The 27,467-nt window shown below is 42.6% G+C and overlaps 1 protein-coding gene across 1 annotated transcript in view; it reads left to right on the top strand.

Annotated features, from left to right (window-relative positions):
* Positions 1-1,499: 1,499 nt before the first annotated feature.
* The window catches only part of hs6st1a (heparan sulfate 6-O-sulfotransferase 1a), a 53,107-nt gene continuing 27,139 nt past the window's right edge, over positions 1,500-27,467 (top strand). The window contains exon 1 of the mRNA XM_028566159.1: positions 1,500-2,297. Coding sequence (XP_028421960.1) covers positions 1,798-2,297 — 500 coding nt within the window. The 5' untranslated portion in view covers positions 1,500-1,797. The remainder of the gene's footprint in view (positions 2,298-27,467) is intronic.

Raw genomic sequence — 27,467 nt, 5'->3', positions numbered from 1 at the left:
TTACTCAAAATATGTTCGACAGTAATCGCCCATGGGACTCACATAAATATGCCTGACAAGTTGTTCAGCTGCATTAAAGAAGAAACAGCAGGACTCAGTGCTGACCACCAGCGGTAGCAACGCAAGAAGCAACGTGAACCAACTGGTTGATCTCATGGTTGTCTGACATTTGAGCTTTCTTGTAAAGGAATCAGTTTAGATCTTTTACACCACTCCAACTGTTTACAACGTTTGTTTTACTTCTTATTTTGCTATTTTGATTTCTTGTAATAGTATTTTGGGAAAGTTGCATTCAAATGGAGTAATTCATTGATTTGGAAATAGCTGATTAGCTGATGAGTTTCTATTACTTCCAATTTTGTCCAACAAGTTCTACATAGACTGCATTTATTAGTTCCACTTTTCACGCAAGAGAACAATGTGTGTGCATTAAAATGACTTTATATAATCGGAGGGCGGTGTGTTTGCTTTTGGATACAGATAATGTTTGTTTTCCATTCAGTCTCTAGCAATTTAGGCTATGTTATTGAACAATAAGTGGGGTGGTGATGGCGCAGTGGACATGACACATGCCCTTAGTATGGGAGACCCATGTTCGATTCCCACTGAGATACATCAACCAGTTGCTTCAGAGGCGTGCGACCTCTGACATATATAGCAATAAGTCACTTTGGATAAAAGTGTCAGCTAAATGACATGTAATGTAATTGGTTTCTGTAATGTCTGAGGAAAAACCTTTCTTGAGAAGTTTATCATTGTGTACAGTTTTCCTTACCTAGTAATGCATTGTATTTTAAAAGCTAATATTGCATACTATTGTGGCAATTGCACATAGCCACAGGCACTTTGTAAAACCACTTAAATGTTAGTTTTTTTGTGACATAGTTATAGCCTACTGAAATGTATTGTTATAATAGAATAAGTAGAGAATAATTTAATTTAAACAAATTTAGAAAACTGACTCAATAAGGTCAGTTATATTATTATTGCAATAGCCTATCTATTAAAAAGATTTCACCATAAGCTACCGGTCATACAAGCATCAAAATCTGAGTGTATTAGGCCTACATTGTGGTTTTATTACTTATAAATTCAACGTTATCTATCTATCTATCTATCTATCTATGTATGTATGTATCTATCTATCTATCTATCTATCTATCTATCTATGTATCTATCTATCTATCTATCTATCTATCTATCTATCTATCTATCTATCTATCTATCTATCTATCTATCTATCTATCTATCTATCTATCTATCTATCTATCTATCTATCTATCTATCTATCTATCTATCTATCTATCTATCTATCTATCTATCTATCTATCTATCTATCTATCTATCTATGACATTAGCTATTGGCTACTAGCGGTGACGCGGTCGTTACGTGTCAACCAATAAATTAAAACGACTCTCCTCGTTTTTCAGAGAGAGAGAGCGAGCGAGAGACGTTGAAAAAGTAGAGGTCGCGCTGCATCTTGGGTACATAACTCCATGGTGATGCAGTGAGTCTGTTGTGTAGACTGGAAACCAAAGTAAGGTAAACGGGGGAGGGTCGGCTACGGGGGGGCTTTCAGTGAGTTACAATGCGTCTTTCAGGGTGTTGAACGGTCTCGGTAAACGATGAGCCAACTTTGCCGGTCAGCTCGAAGCGGAATGAGCCACTCTTGAACCCCGAAAACAAGTCCTTCCTGGCGGGGGAGAGCGAGAATGCAGAAGCCGAGAGCCCTGCTCGCTGTTGTCGGCTTGACTGGGAAATGGTAGCGTACTGTAGGAACCGCACTTGGAAGGAACATGGTCGAGAGGAGCAGCAAATTCTTGTTGATCGTCGTCGGATCCGTGTGTTTTATGCTGATTCTCTATCAGTACGTGGCTCCCGGGGTGATCAATTTCGGCTCCCCGCACGGTTATTTCACGGAGGAAGACGAGGGGGACATCTTCCCCACTCCGGACCCCCACTACGTTAAGAAATACTACTTCCCCGTCAGAGACCTAGAGAGGACGATTGATTTCCAAATCAAAGGGGAGGACGTGATCGTGTTTTTGCACATCCAGAAGACCGGGGGGACTACCTTCGGCAGGCACCTGGTCCAGAATGTACGTCTGGAGGTCCCCTGCGACTGCAGACCGGGCCAGAAGAAGTGTACCTGCTACCGGCCGAACCGCAAGGAGACCTGGCTCTTCTCCCGGTTCTCCACCGGCTGGAGCTGCGGCTTGCACGCCGACTGGACCGAGCTCACCAACTGTGTGCCAGGGGTCCTCAACAAGAAGGAGAACAAACAAAAAAATCTAAGGTAAAACTGTCAGATGTTTGGTTTACTTGCCTGTGTAGATTATGAAGAATTGTCAAGTGTGAGGTTTAGGAAATAACGTAGTCAAAAATTGTGATGTATCTATAGTAACTCTTTGACACATTTTTGAGGATTATATTACTGATATAGATATATTTTTAAATAGCTTTACGTTAGTCTTATTAGGCTATACTGTGTGTCGTTTTAGACGAGCATTGCAGTGATGCCACAGTAGAGAAAATGTACCTAAAGGTACAATAAGGCCACTGTAAACTCACAGAGCTGTACATTGTGTTAATGTAAGATTAGATAAGATCTAAGTAATATACAATTATTAACCTTGTCTATCTCCTGACAGTTCTACTTCTTACACCTCTTTGTCTGGTTTACAAATCATCCTTTAATGCAGGCTTATTCCGCTGGAGAGACAATTATAACAGGCATTATTTTTATTTTTATTATTTTATTATTTATATTACTTATAGTAAATTTTAGAGCATTTCTTTACACAAAATATCTAAATTTATGCAGCTATTGTTGGTCCAATTTATACCACAGAAATATAGTAGTGACTGAGTGATCCCAGAGAAGATAAAGCAAAACAGAAGGTAATATAATTATGTCATAACTAAATAAATAAAACTCATGAAAGTTCCCACAGGATGTTAATGGATGTAACTGGTTGCTATGTTATCTTAAATCAAAGGTCTTTCTCTTCACCGAGTGGGACAGTGTTATGGTGTGGTTTAAAATAAAAGAAGGATGTCAAGGATGGTGCGCATCTTTCTGAGACAGTAGATTGATAATAGATGCTTGCTGAGAGACAAATGTAGATCGAAATTTGGACATTGAGCTGTCACAAATGCAACAGAAGCTCTCTCAACAGTGACAATTGTTGATCGGTGCCAATATCAGGGTGCCCTCCCATGCTGGGATTCAGCTAAATTTATTTCAGGTGGGGGGGGGGGTAATCCATCCAGCCAGGCAACATTTCCATTCCGTAATAATCCCTTGCATTGACTATGAGGTATCCAGACATAACGCACATTCTTATTAAGTTATTGGCTAACCCATTTCTTCTCCGCGCCTCCCTACTGTTGTTGCCAACGTATTGCATCCCTCACCCAGACATATTGACGGCTGTATCAACTTCCATTTCACTGCACCCTTGTGGTTTAAGGGTATTCTTGTTGAATGAGTTATGTGTCTTTGTATTGCCTGAGCTTGTTCGATATTTTATTTTGGCTATGGGTGATCAATAGGACAAGGGTGGTGGTGGTGGGGGGGGGGAAGAAGAAAGAAAGAAGTGTTTTTCGCCTCTCTGCCTATCTGTCTGGCAGCCAGGCGCATGGAGATGTCAGGCCGGCTGCACTGCTTCCCATGGCTGCTCAAACTGGGGATCAGAGCTGCAGGCTGGGCAGAGTTGGGCTGGGTCGGTAGGGGGGAGAGGGGAACCCTGCGGGGGTTTGGCTCCGCTCTAATCCGGGTGATTATTACTGCTGTGACACACACACATACACACACACTAGCGCTGGTATTTGCTGCTGGCGTCAGTCCTGACTCCCGTGGTTTCCCCTGCTCAGAGGTGATAACGTGTTCGGCCATTCTGCATGGCGAGCTGAGATATCACAGTGGAAGCAGGATAAACAGCCTTTCATCACTTTTTGTGAGCACTTTTTCAAAGCCTGAACTTGTATGGGTGTGTGTATTTATGCGTGCGTCTGTGTTTGTGTGCACCTGAAGAGGCCACGGGAACAGAAAGAGACAGGAAGCCAGCGCAGATGAGAGGTCTAGGTATATGTGCATGGGAGAGGAGAGGATCTCTTGCCTCTGGTATAATCGACTATCCTATCACTTCTGACAGAGAACCAAGGGACTACAAGTTTAATAGCACCCTGAAGAAAAACAATGCTGCTTCATATTATATGCAGCTCTACTTCCACAGGGAAGTGAAGTGAATCGCTGCAATGAGGAGCTTTGAAAAGAAACTGGAATAACACTCTGTTTCCCTCCCTGTTTTTGTTCATTTTTCTGTCTCATTGACCGCTTTCCCCTATATGTGCTTCTGTCTGTGTGCGTGTTTAACTCCATGTGTCCCTCATTGTTTGCCTCTCTTGTATCACTGTGGTAATGCTTGTTTAGGGACATTGGTCTTTAAGGCAATAGCAGTGTGGCGAAGAGGCCAGAGAAAGTGTGATTAAGATCATCTGTGTTTACAGAACGATGGTGAGGGATTTCTTGGTGCAGTGTCGTACTCATAGCCTTAAAATCAGCTGTGCGCATTGTCAGCGTGGTGGAGATAAACAGTCTTTAGCCCCAGCCAGTGGTTTTATGTGTCTGACACACCTTGTACCTGCACACTTGTGGAGGAAGTGGTTTGGAGCTGCATTGTTAACTGTGAGAAACAAAACCCAAAAAACAGCCTTTCTAGAAATATTTGGCAACACAGCAGTTCTAGTGTTGCGATCCACCATCTCTCTGCAGCTTTTTTTCTCATCCAGCTGTCAAGTGAATTTTACACAAACGTTTAAAATGCTGCAAAAATAAAATGTGAATTAGCACCATTTCCATCAGCTGGATTCAAGCACATTAATACGCCTCCTTGATGTCAGAAAACACATCCACAAGAAAGAGGGGAGAAAAAATAAGAAAACCGACAAATAGATTTAAGAATTTAAAGTTTGTAATTTACATTTACTGTCATATTGCTGTATGCTTTCATTTGATTATGAAAACAAACATGTGCCAATGTTTAAGCCTGCAATAATTATTTTCATTATTGGTTAACCGTGCCAGAAGGACGCAAGAAAATTGCAGCGCCTATGTTGACATTTGCTTATTTTATCTAACACTCCAAAAGACATCAACATATTCAAATATGTTCAGTTTGCTATCATAGAACACCTAAAATCATATTAAATAATATAAAAATTTGGAACCACAAGATGTCAAAATAAATTACTTTAAATTAATTGATTAGTTTTTTCCAGCTTTACTTATTGTTATATTGTACAGCAGAGTGTAAGGACTACGTAAGCACAGCAGTTGCTATTTAAAAGACCGACACACAGCCAGGCCAACATTAATGGGATTTTCTTTAAAGAACATCTCTGAATGTACAAAGCCACTATTGAACTGTTTAGTATTGATAGAACAACATTTGCCAGGCCCTGTTGTCATGGCTGTATGATTTATTGATTCTATACAGATAGGTCTGTATCACACTGTGTGTTGCACAGTTTCTCCAAAATGTTTCTACTTCAAGAGAGCAAACAAATTTTTTAGAGACGTTGAAGAAATTGGATTGAATATGGTGGTTTTTCAAATTCAGTTTATCATAAATTGTGGGAGAGGAAAATGCCACGATGGATTAGGCTCAGTTTGGTCTGGTGACAAATGTGTCAGCTTTAGAGGGAGGCACATTAAGCAGCAGCAAGCGGCCGTGAGATGAGTGGTTCGTAATAGGAGAGACAGGTCCATCTTTGATCGGTGATGAGATGAGATCGAGATGAACAGTGGCATTGTGGGAGAAAAGAACTCCCATACTCGGCTGAGCTCCACTCACAGTGGATTTCTCATCTCTCCCCCCTTATATCACTTTTAATGTTCTTCAGTGATCCCATGGGACAAACGAGTACACACACATACATAGTAGAACACACACTAATGAGTGTGTGAAACTAAACAGACACAGCCCCTAATGCAAGGCCTTGATATGGGGCTTCTAATTGGTTAAGGAGGTATCTACCACTTTACTCAAATTATAGCCACACTTTCGATGGGGGGATACCATCTGTCCTGTGCATGTGTGTTTGTGCACACATCTCGTGAGTGTGTCTGTCTGTCTGTCTTTAATCCTAGTGTGTCATAGAGCGTTTTAGTAAACAAAGTGATGGGGCTAATTTTACTGCCTCTACTTGGCCCTCTCAAATCACTCCATGTTTTTTCTCTCCATCTCTTTCTTTCCCGCCTCCTCTTCATCCCCTCTGCCTGCCTCTAAAACACTTTTCCCTCCCTCTCCTTCCGTCCTTTCCTGTATCCTTCCCTTCATGATGGTGTCACTCTCTAATCAAACAGCAGGCTTGCTTTCCGCTGGGTGGCTTTATGGCCGGGGGCTCACTCTCTGTCTCTCTCCTTCACTTTTCTCTCTCTCCTCTTTCCTCCTCTCTCCGTCTCTGCCCACTCGCCCACTCCTTTGCCATCTTCTTCTCCCTCTCCCTCCGAGCGTGACTACCGCATTAGAGGAAATGTCTTTTCATGGAAGATTTGCTGCAATTTCCAAAATGGCTGCTTTGCCTAATGGACAACTGCCTTGGTTCTAATGAATGATTACATGTATGAGGGAAAAGGCGGCGGAGGGGGGGGGCACGGAGAAGGGAGGAAGATATGGAGGTGATGAAGAGTCATATGAGGAAGAGGATGAGATGAATGTGGGACAAGAGGAGAGCTGTCAGGGAATGATTGAAAAGATAAAAGTAGAGGGTAAAAACGTTTAGTTTCATTGCTGGGGAGGGGGCTAGTCAATTAGCACGGTTGTCAAGCACTGGGCATTACTCTTCTTTCAATAGGTCTGTTTCAGATTCACAGCACAAATCGCTGCACTCTAAGCTGGCTCTGTGTGTAACTGTGTGTGTGTGTGCGTGGCGTGAGAGCGGATGCGTGTGCATGTGGTAGCTCAGCATGGTGCCATCAGCCAGCACAACCCAGAATCCAGATGAACTCCAGGAAGCTACAGAGGCAGCCCTGGCTGATTGGCATATAGTACAAATGTGTGTGCATGCCCATGTCGATATGCGTGCGTGCACACGCTGATGCGGAGCCAGGCAGGTTGGTGTTAATCCAATCAGATTAGTTGGGTTTAAGCGCTGGTGGCCAGGCACTCCAAAGCCGGTTATGTCCACTCATCTTGGGCCTGCGAATGCACCATCCTCTAGCATTCCCAACAAAAATTCCCATATCCCTCTAGCCAGTTATTCCTTGCCTGTTTACTTAGCTCACTTATGGAACAAGCCTGCTTATTTTAGTGGAAACCAGGCTCTAATGGGATTACCAGTGGTAACCTAATACCTTACTGTACCTGATGTCAAGTGTGTGAGGAATTGGCATACAGACAGAGGCATTAAAGAACATTTTGTGGCAATATGTTTGCAAAAATTATGCTTTTCTGAACTAATTAGTATAGGACCATTAGTAGATGAACAGGCTTTTCAGCAGACAATTATTTTTTTATTATCTAATGTAAAAAAGACCATATATATGCTGGTTACAGACTCTTTTACTGTCATTAACGTAAATCGTTATTTATTTTTTACTGGTGAGTGATGGTCAGTCAAAATAATCAAATCAATTAGAAGATGTCATTTAGGCTCTGGTAACTGGTGATATATATTAATTTTTTTTGTTGATATTTTTAACTTCAAAGTGAGAATTCACATCCTTTTTTTTGGCTTGTAACTCTTAAAACAAAGCCATATCTACTTCAACCCCTTGTCACAGGTCATATATGTGTTCAAGTTGTTACCTGTTTAACCAATATGAAATTATTCCTCCTCATACTGTTTTTATTTGAATACTTTTTTGAGGACAGAAGGTGTAAACCTTATCCAGAAATTCTCAAGAAAAAGTCTGAAAAACATTATTTTCTTTTTAATCATCCTGCAACCCTTAGATTTGAGTCCTTTTGTTGTAGATATAGGTGTTGTTTTCTGTGTTGTTTCAAGAAAAAAACTCAACTCCCAAATGCAGTTATTATTACCACATTTGTCCGTTACTCACTCAAACAATATTCCAACTTTAATGTTAGTCTTAAATGCAACACTAGATCAGCGCACCAACAGCAGATAATGCAGTCAAGCAAGTGGCTCTCCACGTTTTTTGTGCTCTGCCCTTCACAATGTAGTGAAAGGATGGTCAACTCACACGCAATCTCACACATAAAAGAGTGTGATATACCCCCTATGTGTTTTCCACTCCAGTAGCTTGAGGCATGTGTTGACAGGCCTCTCTCAGCTACACCGCTGCTTCCCCTCCAATACAAGAGTTCAACACAGGTTCAGCCTCAGGTCCCTGTAATGTATAACCAGCTTCACAATTCAGAGTTGAGAGACTTTAGCTCAAGAGGATATGGGGATACCTCTGTTGGGCCCCCAGGCCACACACACAGTGCTTTCAGTTTGACTCCCTGCCATACCGGCTGTTTGCAGCCATTTTTCAGCAGGCAGCTGTTTGGCTGTTGTTGATAAGGAATGTAAAATGGCCCGATTATGGCCAAACTGCTGGTGTTGAAAAATTATGATTATTGGAGTAAAGTATGGATTCTGGTATTGTTTAGAAGGATGATTGAATCAACATTAAACTGTCCAGAATACAAACCGGTACGCTCAAGTTGAGTTAGGGCTGTTGCCACCATTGATTTGCCCCAGCTGTTTCACCTCAGTGCACATTTAAAGACAGGAGAAGGACAAGGCTCCGCTTGATCGCTGACGACTGTCTCTGCTGGTGGTCTGTGAAGGGTTATCTTTGCTCTGCCTGCAAGGCTTCATTATTGATTAGCCATTATGGATCGCAGAGGGTTTTCCATCGATTTGATCCAACTTGAATGACGCCGACATTGAGCAGAGCCTTTCCAGATCCGATCTGGCTGTGTGCTTGACACAGAGGGCAGATGGGGAGAGCGAGAAAGAAAAGCAAGAGTGATGTGTTTCTTAATCATTACACAGCCTCTGTGACTCTGTGTGTCACTCTGTCTCTTCCACCCTCTGCCGCCGACTGTCAAATGTCAACCCCCTTCCCCCACTACCACCAAAGTGATTATGCGGCCCTGTGGACAAATAACCGTGCGGCGAATGATTAGCAGACATTTCTATGGCTGGTAATGAGGGGCGCTACGCTACAGCAGCTCCGCCAACAGGATTACTCCCTATTGATAAGCCTAGCCTAGCATTAGCCTTGCTAGCTAAAAGCGACTGGGTGATTAGTGGGCCTTTCTAAAGTGGTTAATGAGTGGTGCAGAGGAATGCTGTGGTATGCTATCCATGAGAATGGGATTATAGGCTATTAATCAGACAAGAGGCTAGCTGAAGTCATTAGCCGGCCCCGCGGCAAAGTCAGTGCGTCTGTGGCTGATCCTAGTTCCTGGTTTCTAAATCCGGTTTGGCCTTGTCTGTTTCGTGTGCTCTCTTGCTACATATCGACCCCGAGTGTCAGTCTTTCTTTTAACACCCCCCCACCCCATGATGCCCTATTCTTTGATGGCACTCCCTGTCTTTTCCCTGCTTCCCTTCCTTCTGAGATGGAGAAGGACAGAGAGAGAGAAAGACATCCCCAGGGACTGCTCTCTGCAGCCATTAACAGCACTATCTTTTCATGTCCCTGAATGTGACAAGTCCAGACAGGATGTGACCCGGGAGCTTCTCCTTGTCTCTCATTTTTTTTTGTAAACAAACAAATAAATGCATCAATTTCCTGCATGTGTGTGTTTATGAATAAATGCCTCCATTCATGAAGCTGATGTGTGTCTGTGGGAGCATGTTTGTATGTGTGAGAGCGAAGAGATGGCCAACGGAGGCATGTGAACGGAGAGGAGAGGCTGACAGGCGTACTAATTGAATTGTGGAAAAAATGCAAATCCCATACTGCCTCTTTGAATTAGGGGGAGGAGTTTTAACTGATTGGGACTGTCTTCTCTTTGGGAACACACACACACACAGTAGGCTAACTTTTACCAAATCCCAAAAACGAAATGAATGATAGTATTGTGTCTGCATCCTTCCATGCCTCACCATGTCTTTTTTTTCCCATCACTCCTCTCCGTTCTGCCCGTCATGCCATCCCAGCACTTCAGTGTCTTTTGTCTGTGTGCATGTGAGTGCCCCACCAGAAGAGCTAAAGTGCTGATGCCATTCATGGAAAGAGAGCAAAGGAAGCAAAACAGAGATTCTTCGTTCTGCTACACTAGGTTTGTCTGCTTTGCTCTAGGGCAGACCGTGTGTGTGTGTGTGTGTGTGTGTGTGTGTGTGTGTGTGTGTGTGTGTGTGTGTGTGTGTGTGTGTGTGTGTGTGTGTGTGTGTGTGTGTGTGTGTGTGTGTGTGTGTGTGTGTGTGTGTGTGTGTGTGTGTGTGTGTGTGTGTGTGTGTGTGTGTGTGTGTGGCCTTCATTTGTGCATTCAAGCAAGAGTTGCATGTGTCTGGGTGTTTTGCCGTGTGAAAAAAATAAGGGTTGCTGAGTGTAATTTGCACTGTTGACAGGTAGGGTCAAATTCTGGATAGGTTGGATGTTTAGTTTTTAGTGTCGTTACCAATGTGAATTTGAATTTGGTTTTCTTACTTCTAGAACCGAACCCTGAAGTTCCAGTTTTACTTTGGCTCTCTAGTGGTGCTTCTCTTTTTGGGGGAAATGAATAGTACAGAGTGTGCAGAGGACACATTAACCAGACAGCTGCCATGCCTTTTTATTTTGCCGTTTGGCCGATTAATGGAATTAATGATGATTAACTTCAGATGGCCAAACTTGCTGCAGACAGTTGTCTTTATAGCTGGCAAAATTGTTGACAACAGTACTCCCACTGAAATTTTATCACATATTGGTAAGAGATTGTTAATAATGTAATTTTAAAACCGTGAAAACAAGTAATTGATCACCCCTCCCGCATATATACATACCGGTGTGTGTGTGTGTGTGTGTGTGTGTGTGTACACACACACACACACACACACACACACACACACACACACACACACACACAATCTCTTGTGTAAGCAGCAGATTTGGACAAATAAGGGTTAAATAAATAAATATGTCACCTTATCTGGAAATCTCGACATGGTCCATTGTTGAGTCAAACTTAGGAAAAGTAGGACAGGCTTCTCCTGTAACGGCAGTAAAGATCAAGTGAGGGAGTGCCATCGCGCCGGATAAAGGTCAGTGTTAAAGCTAATCCAGTTCTACTATTCTTAGTGTCTCTTCACCTCTTTGTCTCTTTCCGCTCTGCCACCTCCTCTTCACCCACATGCAGCACTGTGGATCTGGGCCACGAGTATGCAGTTTTCACCTTTTCCTCTCTATATACTTCAACATTTTTGTACACCACCTCTGCTTCCCCTTCTATCCCCCCGCTTCTCCCTTTTGCTCTGTCAAAAAAAAGTTCTCCATCCTCCTCGCCACCGCCCTGTCGTTTTGGGTTTCCCAGCGCGTTTCAGCTTCCTCCAGAGAGAGGAAGTGATGTGTCAGGAAGTGCTTTTATCTGCCAGTGATCTGATCTGATGTGAGATTGAGATAAACACAGGAGGAGTGTAGTGTTCTCTCTCTCACACCCTTGAGAACTGTACGATGGAGAAGCCCTCCTTTTTTTTGTACCTGTGACTGCCTTTTTTCCTCGTGTGCACAGACAGAAAAATCTGGTGGTCTTGGGGTGATGTACACTTTCATGTATTTGAAATTACAAAGGGAATACTAGAAAGTGTGTCTTTGAAACCCATTCAGCCCTTCAACTCCTTTTTTAAAAACAATCTGCTCTCCTGTGAAAACTGATAAGAGAGGTTTAGGAAGTAGTCTTGCAACAGTGAAATCACCAGATTGATCCCTTGCAATACAGTAGTATGTCTGCAGACAGCTTTGTGTTGTTGTCTTTGAAATTTTTTTTTTCTACTTTATGTAAGGCTGTCAAAGGAATGCAGATAAATCTATTCCATCACTTTCAGGAGCTCCTACGCATGCATAGTACATTGTTTGTACATTCCGAAGACAATAAATGTTTCAATATTTCAGATTTGGCCTTGGGTTGTCATAACAAGCACATAGATTGGCTGTTTAGAGTTTAATTGGAAGGGAAAACCCAATCCAACTGAGGCTTGACTATTTTCAGGAGTCAGGTCAGTGTCTTAAATAAAAAAAAAAAAAAAGCCTCTGTGGTTTATAGTAGATACACATGGAGAAGCAAGGCTAATACAAATTCATCAACCACTCATAACTATGCCAGATATTTTTAGATAAGATCTGAACTTCTTATTTTCCGGTTTATCATTGTATGTGGTCGACGAGGTAACGTAATTGACGAGTAGGCTGTCCTTCAACTAACTGATGCATTTTCTTTATCATAGCTGTATGTCTCAACTGGGGGTTAGCGGGCATTCGGACTGAAAGCAGCCCTGCGTCGGTGTGTGTGTGTGTGTGCGTTGTTTCAAGTAGAGATATGAATCCTGATCCAGTAAGTTTGAGTAATAGATCCATGAGTTTGAAGGCCTATCGCAGAGGCCAATGCACTGCACTTCATAGTACTCAGAGACGGAATTTTAAAACGCACGGCAGGAATCGTTTTATCTTCGGTTGCAATGATTGCGAGGCAGATGGCAGAAATATAGCATTCACGTTACAAAGAAATTTACCAGGAATGTACACTTGCATGTATTTGATTGGCGATGGCAGTGTCTTGCCGGATGGCGTTGCATTGTGGTCCAGCAATAGTTGAGCCAGGTTTAACTTGCTAGACGACCCTGCGTTTTGTTCACACCGAGCTAAATCCAGCCTGTGATGTCTTTTTCCCTGTGATGGAAGGCAGACCAAAACCCCCACCTCCCAAGGCGCCCAAATGCTGATAACATGTGTCTGTGGTGGATAAATCAGTAAGCATCAGCTACCACACAGTCTATTAACAGCCTGAGATATTCAAATCATTTAGTCGGTTTTGCCTGTTGTCAAAATTTGCCTTGGCGGAGTATCTCCCTTTCTAATTACTGGACAAATTAAACCAAAACAATGACTATCAAACAGCCTTCTGTGTGTTTGCCTGTCACACTGCTGTCATCTAAATTCCATATTCTCTGCAGCAAAGAGACACGAAGGCAGGTGTCATTCCCAGATAGCCAAGAAATTCTTGGTGGCAGCTCCAAGGTTTCCAACTAATGTCACACCACCACCAAGGAGCCTTTTTAAAGGTCCACTGTGTAGGAATTTCTCCCATTTAGCATTGAGATCATATATCGCAATCATCTCTCTCGCACCAATCAGTTCAAAGTATGTGTTACAGCTACGGTAGCCTTCACGCTTCAAAAAGCTGGTCATCTTGCTCTTTTCAAGAAGAAGAAGACTCCTGTTCCTGACATTTGGATTGGTATCGGCCAATACGCAAGTTCAGGTATCGGAATCGGTATCGGGAAGCAAAAAATGGTATCGGGCCATCTCTAGTAAATATTCATGAAAAAGGACAAGTTTGTGAACGGCAACACAGATTTTGATAATGAACAACTACACACGTTACACACTGGGCCTTTTAAGCACTGAGAAGCTTTCAGAGGTGAATGAAGGAGTGCCCAGACATGTTCCCTGAGTAAATTGTAGTTTTCTGTTTGAGTTAAGCTTTCTTTAACCAGGCAAGCCAGTTAAAAACAAATCCTCATGTACGCTGACATCCTATTGAAGGCAAAATCCCTCCTCCTTACTTAAGGGGCAGTGAGGGAGTGGGATTGAGCTTAAAAAAATGTTTACATTTTTAAGGTAAACACACATGGAAAAAATAAACCGCTATGGTCATACGACTAAAAGGCTAATCATCTGCAGATGGTAACAGAAAACCAAAACAATGACTGCAATGCCACACAAAAAAAACCTCCAAATAACCACCAAAAGTAATTAAATGAGGAGGCACTGTTAGGGTAATGTCTCAAAAAAACCTCTCCCGTATGCAATCTGTTTGCTTGTGTGTGTCCATAGCAATAAAAGGAGGAGAGTAGAGGCATTTGAGGCAGGTAAAAAACCCGAAGACCTCCAGGCTGCCTCTGTAGTCCAGAAGGCATGTTCCAGAAAGGTTTCACTCGGTCACGACTTGCGTGATGCAGGACTTTTGCATGTTGAGCACCACAATGCAAATACTCCGAGGCACTCATGCAAAAATGCAGACCGTGCTCTCTCTCTCACACTCTCTCTTTCTACCAGACACATTCAGCCTCCGTCCCTCACTGACTTTATGGATGTTCACTGTTTGACGCTGTCCCTTGTTGAATATACCCCCCCACCCCCTCTTGCCCTGTTTTTTTTTTTCCTTTCCTTTCTCTCTCTCTCTCTCTCTCTCTCTCTCTCTCTCTCTCTCTCTCTCTCTCTCTCTGCCGTCTTTTGTCCGGCATCTCTTCACGCTTGACCAGCCTTGCTGTGACTCTTGACTTCAAAGAGCTACTTCATTCATCAGTCACTCATCAGAGAGAGAGGGCCATTCAGCGCTGCGCTAAAAGAGAGGGAGGGGACGGGGAGTGAGTGTATAAAAAAAGAGGGTGAACAAGTGTATGAAAAGAGGGCACGAGAGAGAAAGAGGATCCGCTCTTGACCGCGGGGAACCTCGGGAGTCACAAAAGCAAAAGAGGGACACACTCCCAAACCTCTACACACCCATACAGAGTCACTCTCGACACTTACACACACACACACAGTTTTTTTGTTTTTGTCCTGTTGGTTGTGTGCAGATGCCTCATACATTATCTCTTTCTCCTTTTGCTGCCTATCCGCCTTCTCTCTTTCTCATCTTTCCTTCATTCTTTTCACTTGAGCTGGCAGTACAAAGGAGTGTCGATGCCTGTTCTTTCCCGTAATCCCTCACAGCACCTGTGTGTGTGTGTGTGTGTGTGTGTGTGTGTGTGTGTGTGTGTGTGTGTGTGTGTGTGTGTGTGTGTGTGTGTGTGTGTGTGTGTGTGTGTGTGTGTGTGTGTGTGTGTGTGTGTGTGTGTGTGTGTGTGTGTGTGTGTGTGTGTGTGTGTGTGTGTGTGTGTGTGTGTGTGTGTGTGTGTGTGTGTGTGTGTGTGTGTGTGTGTGTGTGTGTGTGTGTGTGTGTGTGTGTGTGTGTGTGTGTCCTTACTACGCAGAGGCCACTCTCCAGTATTTCTAAATCTCTCCCTCTGTATTTTCATCGCCTTCGTGCTCACTGACATTCTCCCTCTTTTTTTTTTTCATTCCTCTATATTTTGAGGTGGCTGGCAAGCTAGTTTTCAGGTCAGTGGGAATTGCTATTGCTTCCCCTCTCAGCTGGAGTCTGGCTCACACAAACACAAACACACACACACACACACACAGATATGCACGTTTTTTTGTTTGTTCTTTGTGTGAGTGCTTTATACGGACATGTGGTTGTGTGGTCTTGTACACGGTTGCCTAACTTGTAAAGATGCATTGCTTGTAGGTGTGCCAGGGTACTTTTCTTCCATCTTTTGTCTCTTCATTGTTCAGCCGTTTATTTGTTTTTCTCCCTCGAGTAATAAGTCATAACTGGAAGTCTGTCACGCTCGCCTTAGTCTGTTTTTGTGCCTGTTCACTTTTTTGTATGAGGGAGAGGAGATTTCTTTTATGACTCACCTTGTTTGTGTGTGGGCATGTATGTAAGTAAATCTTTAACCCAGGTTATCCTCTCCTGCTTAACAAGCAGATTATGATGTTTATTGCCAGTAAGAAATCTGGTTAGGCTAGATATATCAGTTCCTCAGTTGTTATTCACATGGCATTTGAAATGTGCTTTCATTTACTTTTTTTTTTTTTTTTTTTTTTTTTTTTTTTTTTTTAAATCTTTTTAGAAAGTAAAGTATATATTTTGACATTCTCTTGACTAATACTGCAACCAATGCTTATTTTCCAGTTATTTTCTTTATAACCTTTTTTTTTTTTTTTTTTTTCCTGACCCAAGGAAATTTAGTTTACCAACACATACTGTAAGACAAAGAAAAGCAACAAATCCTCACAATTGAGAAACTAGGTCACCTTTGGCATTTTCGCTTGATTTGTTTTCTGTCCGACGACTTTTTGTATGCTTAAGTTAAGAGACAAACATGCAGCTAACACTGATACTGAATTGCAGTTACAAGTGTATTAGATACACCTTTACCGTCTTATGCAATCCAATGCAAGAAAAAACACTTGATGATTAATTCTACCTTTTTTCAGTTTGTGTTGACACTGTCGCAGACACAACTCTGGTTATGTTTGAGCTGTGTTTATGTAGTGGACGTGTTGGACTACATCATATTTTAAGAATGTTCTAATATTCTCTCACACTGATGTATGTAAATGGCAGCAGACAGATTTGTAGCCTAGAGAAACCTATAAATGCCTGTATTGATCTAATCAAACAAGTCAACAAATTGCCATGTTGTTTTTGCCTTTTTAAAGTTAGGGAATACGTAAAGAAGAGGAATTGCATTCACTTGGAATCCATTGAAAATCGGGCACAAGAATTGGTGTGCACACACACACACACACACACACACACACACACACATACACACACACACTGTTTTCATTAGGCAATGCTTAATCATCACGGGCACACACAAGCTGCCACGTGCCAGTGCACACCAACAGCTTTGAGAGAGCAGGTGTGGAGACATACATGAGTCACAGGTCTTAATAAAGCAGAGGAGGTGTAAATGAATGAAACACCTCTGGATTTTATTGTTATTCTGATCACCAGAATGAGAGAGTGTGTGTATGTGTTTGTTTTTCTACATGTAAGCAGCAGCTCATTCATTGCAATAAATTAGTTTTAGTTAGTAGAAAGTATTCATCAGTATAAATCAGTGTGCGAATTACACACTCGCTCCAATGTGGTGAGTCAGTAAAGTTCTTGTAAGCCTGCGAGCTAAGTAACGGGCCTGCCACGACATGCCTCAGCAACACATAGAAGCATAGGGACATTAACGTTACTGCAGGAGAAAAATTGGGATGGAAGTAGAAAGACAGAGAAAGAGCTTAATGAAAGCGCCATGCAGGAGGAAATTGGAAGGGAGGGATGATTGCGTTCAAGTAGGCCAACGGAAAGAGACTGGGGGGAAAATGAGAAAGGGAGTGAACAGTTAGAGTTAAAGAGTAAAAAAGGAAGCAGAGATGAAGTGTAATAAAAGGGAAGGAAAACAAGAGGGCAAGAAGGTGAGCGAAAGTATCTCATCGTCTCCCCCTCCTCCCCTAATGGAATGTTAATCAGCGTAAAGAGGTCAGCCGTGTGTTGGTGTGTGTGTGTTGGTGTGTGTTGGTGTGTGTTGGTGTGTGTTGGTGTGTGTTGGTGTGTGTTGGTGTGTGTTGGTGTGTGTTGGTGTTGTTCTGGCCCTTTTTGGAGCCTTGTCTAAAGCGCTGCACACAGGGGTCCATTACAATGCCCTTTACAACTTTCTTTACAACACAACCCCCAGCCATAAACAGTTCTTTGATTCATCAGTTTTGAGAGCATTATCATGATAATGAAACACTGCATGAAGGATTTAATTCCAAGACCTCAAATATCCAGTTTTGGAGATAAAAAAAAAGAAAAGAGAAAGAAATATTCATTGTTCATGTTTTTCATCTATAAAATACTAAAAAGATCTTTTGTTTACAAGTTATCTTCCTTTTGTCACCCCCCCCCCCCCATCAGCTGCCAGCTTTTTAAAAGCATGGATTTATGATTGTAAATCCAAACTTTCAACATCTATACCGGCCTCCCCCCCAACACACACACACACACACACACACACACACACACACACACACACACACACACACACACACACACACACACACACACACACATTTCAAAGAGGGAATTCTGTTGTCAGTGGGTTAACTTGGGCAAGCATTTACAGTGGGTGTTAAATCAAGAAAGACCCAAAGGATCAAAATGTGCCATGCATGGCAACGATTTAAAATGTATTGCACATGTTATATTTTTATTAAAGAGGTTATTTGAGGGCAGTGATATCCTGAGGGTGAGAGAAAAGGCTTGCACACTATCGACAAAAACATTGTTTTTTTTCTCTTCTGAGTTGTGCACATTGGCATGAGTTGTATTAACACAGCTTTTCCACACTTAAAATTAAAATGTCACTTCTTGAAAATGAAACCCAATGTAAAAATGAACGTGCGGTCTTGAGACTGGGATGCTTTAGGATTTAAATGTACTGAAGGATTTTCTTCAGCATGCATCTTTGTTTATTGGCCAGAAGAGCCTTCCAAGCACCAAATTAACTTGTGTAGGAAGCTGTCTGAAACATATTATTTGCTTTTTAAATAAAAAATAAAAAATGACGGCCTCTGGTGATTTGGAAATTGCAGTAGTCCGTATTGAATTGCCTTTTCTTAGTAGGATTCATCGTGCAGGCCCAAAACAGAGGCAGGTTTCAGTTATGAGAAATCATAAAATATACACCAGTCAAAGTTATCTTCCTATGGCTGACTGTCCAGGTCAGTGTTAACCATAGTGCTGTAGAAAGGCAGTTGCTCTAAAATCTAAAACAAATTCATTATTAAAGCTGCTATAATCAATATTTTTATTTTTAACAATGGATCAAATTACTACTTGCAGGTATGTACTGCAGTTCCCTTCAGCTTTTGGTTTTCACACCCGCAAATTTTCTGTGTTGGTTCACTCCCATGGCTCTCGTCAGTGATTGTTTACAAATGCAAGCAGCTGTTTTTAGCATAATAAACCCACGGTACACTGCTGCTCCGCACCAAACAGCTGACCAACAAAGGTAACGACGAGCTGGAGAACATGGTGGAGGATTTGGGAGAGCGAACATTCGACTTACATTGGTCAGGTGACTGTTCGCTCCCTTTCTCATTCCCCCTCTTTCCGTTGGCCTACTTGAACGCAATTATCCCTCCCTTCCAATTTCCTCCTCCATGGCGCTTTCATTAAGCTCTTTCTCTGTCTTTCTACACAACTTTAAGTAAATACTACTGTTGTTCCATATCTTCTGGATGGGTTATGACTTTAGCCACGAATTTCCACTTGCCAACAGCTTTTGGAGCTCCCTGACCAAACCCCCAAAAAATCAGAGGCAATGTGGGTAAAAAAATGATTCGGTTAATGCAGCCTTTTAATAGATTTTTTTTTTTTTGATAAGCCATGTTCATTAGCATAATTTTTCTACCACTGTTATTTAACATGGTGGTTGACATGACCTCATGACACTGAGCTACATTTGTGTGTGCAAGTATTACTGAAGCTACGCTACAGATGGTCATTTACAGCTCTACTGTATGCTTGCAAATTAAATGTGGTACCAACACACACAAAATGTCCCCTCTTTACATACACAAAATAATTGTGTTTAACATGCTTCCTTACATTCATCAGTAGTGCTGAAGCACTGGAAGGGTTTTTGCCATGTGAAAAGAGCAACTTTGTCCTGCATTATATTTTGGAGGGTGGATTTACTTGGTCAGTCTTCTCTCACCAACTTAATTTACACGTTTCGCGCTGATTGCCATATTTCTTGGGTCACTAGTCTGATGTGAAGACTGCCAGTGTGTATCAGTCTCCTTAGCTGAGGTAATCTTTACAGCTAAATCACTTGAAGCAGTTTTTCTTTCTCCAAACTAGAAGTGTTTTGCCCTTATTTCAGTTTATTGGGCCGAATAAGAAATTGGGCCGTGTAATTTCACTTGGGAGCAAAACAATCAGACCAGGACCTTGTTGAGGGGGCAGGCTCAGTGCGTCTCACTGCACTTCTGGAGTGAGAATCACTTGCAGTGAGGATGAGATCTGACCACCATCCATCTTGGCTACACAAACACACTGAACAGTGGATGAAGCAGAACACTTTCAGAAAGTAGTCATGGTGGTTCACTTAGCATTTTAAGTAACCGTATAGCAAACTAAGGAAATTAAATAAAAATGGGTTGTTAATTATTCCAAATCTGATTTCATAAATAGCGGGATAATCCTTTGTTGTAACATTAGGACGGCAACAGCACATATTCCAAGGGGAGTGTGGTAATCAGTGCAGTGATCCACAGCCGCAGCAGATGCTGATGCTTCATGTCCTCTCCAGCTACAAATATCTGACTGACAAAGAAGCAAGCATCAAAGGGGTCAAATATGTTCCTTTCAGTCATCAAAACAGGTATAAAGAATAGAAGTACCTTCATTCATTCAAAATGTAAATAAATTGTGTAAAAAAAAAAAAAAAAAAAAAAAAATACCAGTGATTATATTTAATCAGTTGGTTTTATTTCACACCGACCTTTTACCTTTTTACAACATTACAACACAATTTGCAATGAGGGATTATTGCAAGCATTTCAGGTGGCAATCACTTTCGGTTTTACCTCCAAACAAAGTGCTTCTGATCATCCGGCTAGACTGTTGGCTTGGTTGGTGATCGTTTGACCGATCGTTTCTTACCCAGTTGGACAATTTTATCATAACCGACGTGGGAAAATGTGGGCAAAAATGAGGCCGAAGCTGTAAAAAGCCAGAATTATCCCTAAATAAAAGAGGGAAAGCCGCTTTCAAACTCTCACACTATCCTCTCCCTGATTTAAAGTCGTTCGCCACTCTTGTATCCACCGATTTCTGCTTTAAAGTAACGTTGCATTTTAATGCGTTAATGCATATGTATGACCATACGCATGTTAGCTGTCCGCTTTGCCACATCTCCCTTTTGATTAATTTAACTTTGAGGTGACAGTAACGTGACTCCCTTGCGCGCACACACACACACACACACACACACACACACACACACACACACACACACACACACACACACACACACACACACACACACACACACACACACACACACACACACACACACACCCCTATTGCATGTGGTTCCTGACAGTGTTGACTGCTGTGGATATCTAGAATGGGATGTGGTCCCTGTGGAATAATAGATGCTATCTCTGCCTCCTCTCATTTTTCACTCCTGTCCCTTCCTCAGTGTTTCTCTGTGTGTCTCTTTTCCCTGTCTCTCCGACTCTTACCTGTGCTCTTTCTGTCATCTCTTCATCTCTCTCCATCCCTCTCTGTATATCTCTTTCTCTCCTGCTCTTCTTCTCCCTTCCATCAGATAGAAGCTGACAGCTGCCATCAGCCTTATTTCAGGCACTGGCACACACACACGCACACCCACCCACCCACCCACCCACCCACTCTCTTTTTTTTATTCTTTTCACACTTTCTCTTTGTCACCTTCTGCCGTAATGTCTCCATCCTTCTGCTTGACTCAGTCTGAACATACCTGTTCGCAAGCGAGTGTGTGTCCAACTTGGGTTGGTTTCTGAAGCTTGGCCCTTACCAACAGAAGATCTGGAGGAAGAAGACAAAAGCAAACTGGGAATCACTCCTCTGCTACTTCTTCTTCTTCCTTTCTCCCCTGTCTTTACCTGTCCATATGGTCGCTGACTCCAGGGAGGGGATTTCTCACTGTGTGTTTTTCCCCTTAGCGTCAGTCTCTTTGAGCACACATCTCTCATTCATTTATAATTAGGTGTCAGGCATTCCTGTCCCTGTGGTTGCACAAATTCCCTGCCTTTGACATGCTGTCTCTGTCTGTGCCAGCATGTCCGATATGTCTGCTTGTCCATCTCTTTTTCTCATTTCCCAATCTGTCTACCTGTCTGTATGCTGGCCTGTCTTTCACTCCTTTTGTCAACTAAATAGGTAATCCACCTATCAATTTGTCCTCCCGACTGGCCTTCCTTCCAGTCTGTCTTTCTACCCGTGTCTGCGCTAGTCGGCCCATCTAGCTGTTCATGTTTTCCCACTTGTCAGTCCGTCAAATTAATTGTTCTGCATCCCTTAAATGTGCCAAGGAGTGGCTTTTTGTTCTGTTGATCTCTGACGGTGTGATTGCTTAAGGATTTTATTTGGGTGACGATTGTTTCCACAGTGTCACTGGGTTGTTAGGAAATGCTGTGCCGCCCAATGCCGATGTAACTCATTATTTACCATGCCTTCTATCTTTTTTTGTTTTCTTTTTCATGACCGTGCCATTATCCTGCTCAACGTGGCCTCTTCTGCAACAGGTAAGATCGTTTTCGCTGACCTGTTTTCTGTGTTTGTCTAAACTATTTCTGTTGTCAAAAGACATGTCGTGACATTGTCATGCAGGTTTGTTAATCAAACAAATTGCACTGTCCTTGTGGCTTTCCACACACAAGCACAATTCCTGAGCCACACACGCACACAGTCTGACATGCACTTACAATCTCAGGTCACAAACGCAACCTCCGTGTGTGTTGATTTACTATGCTGGTGTTGATTTACTAAACTAGTTAAATGTTAACTCAACTTTGTCTGTGTTTGTTGTCCTTCATTTTGTGTGTGTGTGTGTGTGTGTGTGTGTGTGTGTGTGAGAGATCCCCCTGTTGAGACATTTCTGCTATCCCAGATGGGATTGGCCTCTTCCTTCCTTCCTTCCTTCTATTTATGGGGCCTGTGGGACTAGTTTGTATTTGTGCGATTTCTTTATAAGTGTAAACATTTTGTAGTCTTTGTGTGAGATCACCTGCAGGATGTTTTTTTTCCTGATTTCCCATCATTCTGTATTCTCTCCATCACTTTTTCAGTTTTTCTTTTCTTTCTGCCATCCTCTCCTTCCAGTCTCTTATCTCTTCCTTGCAGCAGAGCCAAGCCCAGAAACACCACCTGTGTGTGTGTGTGTGTGTGTGTGTGTGTGTGTGTGGGGGGGGGGGTGTTCCAACGCCCACCCGTCTGTTTTCTCCAATTCATTTTTTTTTTTTTTTCTCCCTCTCTCTCTCTCTCTCTCTCTCTCTCTCTCTCTCTCTCTCCTCCCCTCTATCTCCAGAGTGGTCTTCAGTTTTACAATCTGTTGACAATCTGTGTTTCCAGCCCAGTGCACTGCTTCCTCCTCCACATCGAAGTGTGTGTATAGTCATCTGTGTGAATACAGTGTGGGTGTGCGCACTTATGTGAATCTCCCCCTGCTCCCCGGTGCATCGGGCCCTACTGCGGTTTGTTCTTGTTCAGTCCACCGATGTCAACATGAAAGCAGGGAGTTCACTTCTTCTTCTTTTATTCTTCTTCTTCTCCCTTTCTATTTCTTCATTTTTCTTAAACTAACTAGAAGGCCAGCACAACACCACCACCACCACCACCAACAACAACAGCATCCAAAACAATCTAGCTTCCATCACCACTACGCCAGCCAATAGTCTGCTGCTCTGCTCCTCATGCTGGCAACCAGTACAAAGACATATAATTGTCTTGGCGTGTGGCGTTGGTAAAAGAACCGTCAGTGATGGGAGCCGTGGAGACTTGGGGGTGCTGGACTCTCTATTTTGTTAGACGCTCCCCTTGACCCTGACCTAGATAGAAAGAACAAATGATGAGGAACAGAGGGGGTGCCAAAGTAAAAAAAAAATAAAAAATTCAGAGAAAGGGTGGAGGACGGACAGCAGTTGAGAAATTTACTGGCGACACCTGCTTTATGTCAGCGCTCTGTGGATACAGATGCATTCTTTCCTTTCCTTCGTCTCTCTCTTCAATATTTAAGTTCTTCTGTTTTCCTTGTTTCCTTTTTTTTTCTCCTGTTGCCTGAGAATTGTAAGGACGAGGGAATATGAGGGGACAGACAAGAACATGTCATGCAGGGGGGTGTGTGTGTGTGTGTGTGTGTGTGTGTGTGTGTGTGTGTGTGTGTGTCTGAGAATGTGTGTGTCTGAGAATGTGTGTGTGTGTGTGTGTGTGTGTCTGAGAATGTGTGTGTGTTTTGAAGAGGAATTCTCAAACAGCATTATTAACTCATCTGGGTTTTGCATGAGTCCCCTCCCATTCTCAGACAATACACGCACGCAGACACACACTCACACACACAGAAAGCAGTGCAGTGCATCTTGACAGCTCCCCAGGCTCCTATCCTGGAAAGGCGAGACAGGAGAGCAGCGGAGCATGCTGGGATAGTAGAGGACCCGGACGTTCATCTCCAAGCCCCCCAGCTCAGTTAATACTTAATGTCCCAGCACACACACACACACACACACACACACACACACACACACACACACACACACACACAGCGCAGCAGTTGCAGCATTCAGACTTGCACGGTCATAAACACACACACACACACACACACACACACACACACACACACAGTATATAAAATATTCAGGAGTCCATGAAATAATGATGAACATTGATGGAATGAAACTTGCTAATTTAACTGGGACCCTCTCTTTCCTTTGTTAAAGAAAGACAACAGACAATGGAGACTTGGATGCACGCACATACACACACACACACACACACACACACACACACACTTACTCACGCACGCACGCTGTCACAGAATTAATCGCAGCAGGAGAACAGAAGTGACAGCTTATGGTCACCACTGGGACACTATCTGAACCAAAGTGTGTTTTTATTTTTTCACAGCATTTGTCCCATCAGACTTGAAGCACGCTGATGTGTGGGTGTGTGTGGGGGTGTGTGGGTGTGCACATGTTCACTTAGTACATATCATAGTAGGACATTTGAATGTTCCAGTGGTTTAATTGTATATACACGTGGTGTGTAAGTAGGGCAGCTGTCCTGTTTCCTTCTGTGCAACAGCTTCAGCAGTGAGTGGGAAGTGCAGCAGTGTTGCTATAAAGATTAATAATGCTGGCTGCCGTTTGTAGCATTGAGATAGAAGTTTGGTAATCAGTTAATTAAATCAGCTAATTAAATCAGTGTTTGGAGGCGAGAGTGTTTTTCACATTTTGCTTTTCTGAATGGTGGCAAACAGTGGGAGGGAGAGCGAGAAAGCACAAGGAACCGAGGGGAGAGAGAATATCAGGGCCCGTTGAAAGCTGGACATCTTAAACGATAAGGGCAGAGGACATAACGCATCTGACAGTCAGTGCGTCTGCATGTGTTTGTTGAATGGAGTTCATGAGTATGTGTAGTCTTGAGTATTTGTGTGTACATATGCTCACTTTTTTTTTTTTTTTTTTTTTTTCAAAGAGCATTATTAACTCATCTGGATTTACTTTTTTTGTTACTCCTGTGTGTGTTTTAACTTAAACAGCTTCCAACAGCAACAACCTCCCATTCCCCAAGTGGCAAATCGGTGTGTGTGTGTGTGTGTGTGTGTGTGTGTGTGTGTGTGTGTGTGTGTGTGTGTGTGTGTGTGTGTGTGTGTGTGTGTGTGTGTGTGTGTGTGTGTGTGTGTGTGTGTGTGTGTGTGTGTGTGTGTGTGTGTGTGTGTGTGTGTGTGTGTGTGTTGCACATTTTCCACTGATGTCAGCATTTGGACACAAAAGCACCTTAAAGCGAAGGTTGTTAATATTGAAATGTTTCCCCTATATCAACCAGCATTAATGCAGTGTCATCCGGCACTGATTGTGCTCTTTGCTGCGCTAAGCTGTCAGATAGCAATCGGAGGCGAAATAAAATGTTTCCCCTTATATTTATGAATTCCAATTTAGACAATTACTTGAGCAGCAAGACTTTAATTACAGTAAACTTCACATTTATAGCAGTTTTCAAAACACATTTAAGAGCTATACAAAACACTGAGAAAGGCAAGCCATTAAGATTAACCGTATAATGAGAAGAAACTGCTAGGCATGAATTAAAAGCATGGGTGTAGGAGAATAATATGCAAGAACACTGCGTGAATCAAACTAAAACTACATAATATGAAAGCTTGCCTGTATACGTATGATTTTTACAAGTGAATCCAAAGGTAGCACTAATTTTTCCAGTCTAAACTCCTCAGGCAGAATTTTTTAAAAGCCTCACAGCCCAGACACCACATCCCGGCCCCAAGGCTTATTACTTGCTGCAGTGCCTTCAAACTGCAGCGCATTAAAGCTAAGATAGCAGAAGTTTGTATCAGCATTACTTGGTGATTTTATGCGTCATGACTCAAGGCTGTTTGGTGAGGTAACCGGCTTTGACGTTACCGAGAGGAAGGGTTCAAATTAAATTACACGTCTACGTGCAATAATAAAGGCATTCTATTGAGCAACTGCCCGTTTGTGTATACGTGACTGTTCATGCCAGCTTAAGTGTGTAAGCGTGTTTCATGTGTGTGCATGTGACATCGACCAGCTCTAGAAGTGGTGGACCCCCTCCCGCTGCTTGGCAGATTGGCACTCCAGATCTCCGTTTGTGTCACCCTTTAATCTGTGCCCCTGCGTCGCACCATAATCCCTCCCCTGCCATCCTCCGCTGACAGGTGGAGGTTGCACTGGGGTGTCCTTGACCTCCACTGCACGGTGGGCTGGCGTGGGACTGGATCAAACTGGATCAGACCTGACTCACTCTGTGCTTGCGTGTGTCTGGCAGCCGGAAAGAGCTACAGGTATCAGAGAGGCTTTTTTTTGGGATTTTTATTTTTCCGAAAGCGGGTGCAATGATTCTCCCCACACACTATATGATGTTCAAACATTTTGAAGCATGCAGGTTTCAAGTGATTGAAGTACATTTAGCTGCAGGAAACTTCAACACTGTTGGAAGTCTAGTCTAGGTTGAATTTTTGTATCATTATATTCCCGGTGCGAAAGTTCACATTTGAGTGCATATTGTGTAGTGCACTTTATATTTTGACATGTCTTAACATTGCCTCAATGTTAAAAATATGGACTTTATGGTTGGTGTACAATCCAGCTTGTCTTGGCTAACTTACATCCAGAATAACGATCTCCTTCCTGGCAGAGACTTGTCTTCCTGTGAGTGTCAGCCAATTGACAGTAAGCAGAGTACCGTAATGCAGCAGTCATCTGAGAACAGCCCAAGCACAGTGAAATAACAATAACACCAGTAAAAACCAAATTAAGACTTCATGTTTACTCTCACAGATCTGTCTTGGGAACCTTTTTTTTTATATTATCTGAACATGAATGGCAGCTAATGGTTTCCCCTTAAGGTAGGGAAATGAGCCCAGATATTTTTATGTATGCTGACTGTGCTGAGATACCAGTAGGAGTAATATGAAGGAGCGGAGGGAACATCACCAACATTCTCCTCAGAACTAAGTGCCCTGCAGGTCAGAGCAGATAAATCCATTTGTCCAAGATCTCATACTGTATATGTAGCCCTAAGATAGTCATATTGAGTGGTGAGGATACTAATGCCAAATAAAGCAGAGAGAAAAAAAATAGCTAGAATAGAATAATATGTTATGTTACAGAATTGTGTTGACTGATCAACCTCTTAAAAAAAACTTGTATATATGAACGTTGTCGGTGCATTGCATTGTGGGATACTTATGCCGGCGTAGAGTCCAGTGGTTGCATGCTGTAATATTTCACCGGAAATATGCAATTCACGGACTATTGGTTTCATACTAAGATTTCAGACATACTACTGGTCTTCCATAGCCTGGGTAAACCCTGACGAATTTCCGACAAATTTGAGATTTGCTCTGCAAGTCAGTCTGGCCAAGAGCCCATTTTAGCCCATTTCCAATTTTTTCAAATCGAGCCACC

The sequence above is a fragment of the Perca flavescens genome, chromosome 20 (genome assembly GCF_004354835.1).
Source record: "Perca flavescens isolate YP-PL-M2 chromosome 20, PFLA_1.0, whole genome shotgun sequence".
Taxonomy (NCBI): Eukaryota; Metazoa; Chordata; class Actinopteri; order Perciformes; family Percidae; genus Perca; species Perca flavescens.
Note: the sequence above shows the minus strand (reverse complement) of the source record. Positions and strands in the feature narration are given on the sequence as shown.